Below are 4,351 nucleotides of genomic sequence, written 5' to 3' on the forward strand. Positions count from 1 at the left end.
CGGGTATTTTTTTTTTTTTTTTTTTGGTTTTTAAAAGAATATATTGGCAATACTGAATTTTGTTTGGATTTCATTTCTAAAATCAGATCCCAGCACAAGGTGATACGTGTTAACTTTTCAGAAGCTTTGTGAAAACAATTTATTAAGACATAAAGAGCTGCTTTAATCCATTAGTAATAATAAATCAGGGCAGCTACAAGTGGCCACACTGGTGATGGACTGCACAATTCTGGAGAGTACCACACACATAGACCATGATGTGAATGGTGTTCCCTAAAGTTGTACAATAAGGCAACTGGGAATGATAATTTCTCATATGTTTACAACACTTGCGGTTTACAAAGGACATTCATGATATTTAAGTTTCACAAAATTACTGCTGTTGTAGTTTCTCATTTTACAGAAAGGAAATGAGGTCTAGAAAGACTATAAGGTAAATGCTGCTTTATGACATTTCCAGGATTTGAACCTTATAAGTCCTATTTAAGCAGTCTTTCCTCTGCCTCAAATGAACCTAAATTGTTTTTTACCTTTAATTCTTTTATATGAACTTTTTTTAACCTATCAGATTCCAAGAGCTGGACGTTAAGATATTGCCCGCCATATAGATGCTGATATCAGACTACTCAGATAAATGCATATCACACACCAGCTAAGAGATGTCACATAAATACAATAAATACACAATCAGAGACATTATTCATTAAACATATGCATGCCTGGATTCAGCTACCACACACTCACCAAGACAAAGCTAGCACTTACTCCATGCATATATGCACACTACAAATTACATATACTCACAAAAACATAAACCTACACATTCATAACCATACCTAGAAGATGCAGTACCCTCATGAGTAAATAGTTTCTAGTACAGCCACATAGATGCACACTCACACACATTGGTAGATTCCATATAAATATACATAGATGCATATACATAAATTTAAACACTTCATGTGAACTTTCTCTTTCTCTCTGGTCACCTCTTCCTTTCCTCCCTCCAATTATGATTACCCAGATACCTTTATTAACTCCTAATTATAACTGCTTAACCACTTTGTGGTCTAAACAAGAAGCTTCATATAGCTGACCTCTGCCACCCAACAGATTCACTGACATGGATACATAGATTCAATAATAGTTAAAATCATACATCCAGACTGAAAGAAATCATGAAGTGTGGCATTTCCAGCCTTCCTGTCTATACACAAAGAGAAGACTATGTGTATTTTCTCATTGACAGAGAGGGAGATGATAAGGCCACCATAGCAGAGAGACTAGATATGTGCAAACACCATATATCAATCTTCCTCCTGGATGGCGTGTCCAAACTGTTCTGTATTAACACAGGCTGGAGACAGGAATCCAAGATCTATTTAGATAACTGGAAGCACACAGCTCAGTGGGTTAGATGCTCCAATCACTAAGACATTCCACAGGATCCCAATCCTCCCATCTTTGGTAGGGACTGACGACACTGAGGAGATTATCCTGCTCACCTGCCATCTTGTGAGAACATATGGCAGACCCGTGAATGGACCTCCTTGGTCTTGGCTCCATAGACAATAGGGTTGACCACAGGTGGTAGCAATAGATAGACATTAGCCATAACCACATGTAGCAGGGAGGTGGGACCACCCAGTCTATGTACCACAGAGAGCACGATGAGGGGTACATAGAAGACCAGGACAGCACAGAGATGAGAGATGCAGGTGTTGAAAGCCTTGAATGCTGCTCCCTCAGAGGATCGAACCAACACAGACCGCAGGATGAGGATGTAAGAGAAACCAGTGAAGAGGGAGTCCACACCCATGACTGAGAGGATAATGAAAAGTCCATAAACTACATTGACTGTGGTGTCAGTACAGGATAGCTTCATAATATCTTGAGGAAGACAGAAGGAGCGTGTGACAGTGTGTGTTCGGCAGTATGACAACCGCTTCAGGATAAAGGGCAGTGGAAAGAAGAATACAAACCCCCTGGTCAGGGCAGCTAGCCCAGTTTTGGCCCCAGTGGGCCCTGTGAGCACAGAAGCATGGCCGAGAGGATGGCAGATGGCCACAAAGTGGTCAAAAGCCATGGCCAACAAGACAGCTGACTCCATAGCTGACAGAGCATGGATAAGGAACATTTGGGCCAGGCAAACATTGAACTCTGTCTACTGGATGCCTATCAGGAACAGGCTAGCCATCTTGTGCATGCTGACAGAGGAAAGGACTAGGTCAATGGTGGAAAGCATGGCCAGGAAGAGGTACATGGGCTCATGCAGTCTCCTTTCCAAGCGGATGATGAGGAAGACAGCCAGGTTTCCCAGGCTGGCCAAAGCATACATAAAACACAGAGGGAAAGCCAGCCAAAAGTGTATGTTAGGTCCCAGGCCAGGGATGCCCACCAGCAGAAAGTAAGCTGGGTGGACCAGAGTTCCATTCGGGGTGGCCATGACAGGGAATAAGAGCTGGGGTTTCTACATCCCAAATCCAGTGTCTATGAAAGGGAAAAGGAGGAACATCACTCAGTCATGATTCAGAGGAGATAGGACTTACAAGGAAAGGGCACTGGAGTAGTGATGATAAAAAACAGGATAGAGTACTTCTAATAATTCTGAATCCCAGCCTCTCTCTGCTCTGAATCTCCTATACACACCTGCCTGGACACCCTGCATTTGCCCCTACCCTCCAAGTGTCCAGTGCTGCTCGACCAGATTTTATCACTGTCCCATCTATCTCAGCACACAAGGACCCACAAGGAGAACCTGTACAACAGCCCTTCATTTTCGAAGCTGATGTTGCTGACCAGGGGCACTGCTCTCAGCCATTTGTGCAACAGAGTAGCTAGGCTGGCACAGAACCTTCCACATTGACTCAGCGTTCTTGGTACATATTGGGGTTGGGGTTGGTTTGGGTCCAGAGGTAGAGGCTCAGTCTGTGGTTGCCTTTAAGACCCACTCGAATCTGATTTAGGACAAAGTTAAAGTAGGGGCTCAGTCTGGGTCTGGATTTCAACAGGCAGGCGTTTGTTTCGACATTAGCAGCATTTCTCAAATTTCCCTGATAAGAAGCATCTGACATAGCTGTTGAAAATACCATCCCCTTGGTCCTAGTCCAGGCCCAAAAAATCAGAATTCCCAAGGGAGGTAGCCTGGAAATCTATTTTAAAAAGTTTATGTCCCTTACCCTCAAGGTGATTTTTCTTTTTTTTTTTTATCATCAGAGAAATTTTGGAAAAGCTGTTCTGGTGTTCTGGGGATAAAGCAAGGGACTACAGTTTTCAGGCCCCAACAAAGAATAAGACAGAATCTGCCCTCAGGGTCTCTCAAGGTCCACATGAGTCAATCCCAGGTTATGCTTGGGTGTGACACAGAAGCCAGATGCAGCCGAGACATGGATACAAAATCAGTCCATGCCACTGCCATAGTACTGGGCATCCAGATATACACATCCTGTCTTCCATCTTCTCTCCCTAGTGATCACACAACACCCAGGCTCACTATCTTTCTCTACACAGACCACTCTGTTCTAAACCTCTTTCCTGAGACCCAGACCCATATAACCTACTGCCTCCTTGACATTTCTACCTGGATAGCCTTTAGGCTGCACACTCATGTTGCCACAAATAGGACTCTTTCTAAACCTGGGCCTCTGCCTCATTCCTGATCTCAGTGAATTTGTACAACCCAGTCACCCAAGTCATCTAAGCCAGGTCAGCTAGTCCTATCTTGATTTCTCTGCTTTTTCACCTCCACATGTGAATTTGATTTTCCAACTAATTTATTATAGACTTTCCTCTCATTCAACACCCCATCCCTTGATCCCAGCCTTATTATATCATCCCCTTTCCTCTGAACTGGCCTCCCTGCCACCAAACCCAGTCTATCCCAATCCACCTTCCACACTGCTGCCATCTACACAGCAAAACTGCACATGTCAGGCTCCTATTTAGAAAGTTACAGGTGACTGCCATAGCCTTCAGGATTAAGTCAGAATTCCATAGCCTGACAGTCAAGGCCCTTCACAGTGTGCCTCCAATTCAACTTTCTAGCTTTCCAGTTTTCTTCATTACCAATCCCCACCACCAACACACATACACATACATCTATTCTTCCCTGGGTAAATTCATTTCCCTTGCCTTGTTTTTTCATCGAAGGGTAGGCAGCTGGAACCAGGGACTGCTGTCCTGGGAGAAGGGATATGCAAAGCTTTAAATGCGCCTCACAGGGGTTTGAAGAAATTCCTCCTTGAGTAGCTGGCTGAGCAAGGTCTGGGACTCGGGCCACTCTAATCTGAGAAAGTGGGAAGGGTGCTCCCTGGAAGACTCAACCTCTCCAGGCAGCCAGGCTGTCTGAGCA

At 44.2% G+C, this 4,351-nt stretch overlaps 1 protein-coding gene across 1 annotated transcript; it reads right to left on the reverse strand.

Annotated features, from left to right (window-relative positions):
• Positions 1–1,501: 1,501 nt before the first annotated feature.
• On the reverse strand, positions 1,502–2,512 carry LOC101349781 (olfactory receptor 51D1). The gene is given in 1 exon segment (XM_012559940.1): positions 1,502–2,512. A coding segment is annotated over 1 exon segment (975 nt). The 5' UTR covers positions 2,477–2,512.
• Positions 2,513–4,351: the final 1,839 nt, after the last annotated feature.

The sequence above is a fragment of the Trichechus manatus genome, unplaced genomic scaffold (assembly GCF_000243295.1).
Source record: "Trichechus manatus latirostris isolate Lorelei unplaced genomic scaffold, TriManLat1.0 scaffold00417, whole genome shotgun sequence".
In the NCBI taxonomy this organism is placed as follows: domain Eukaryota; kingdom Metazoa; phylum Chordata; class Mammalia; order Sirenia; family Trichechidae; genus Trichechus; species Trichechus manatus.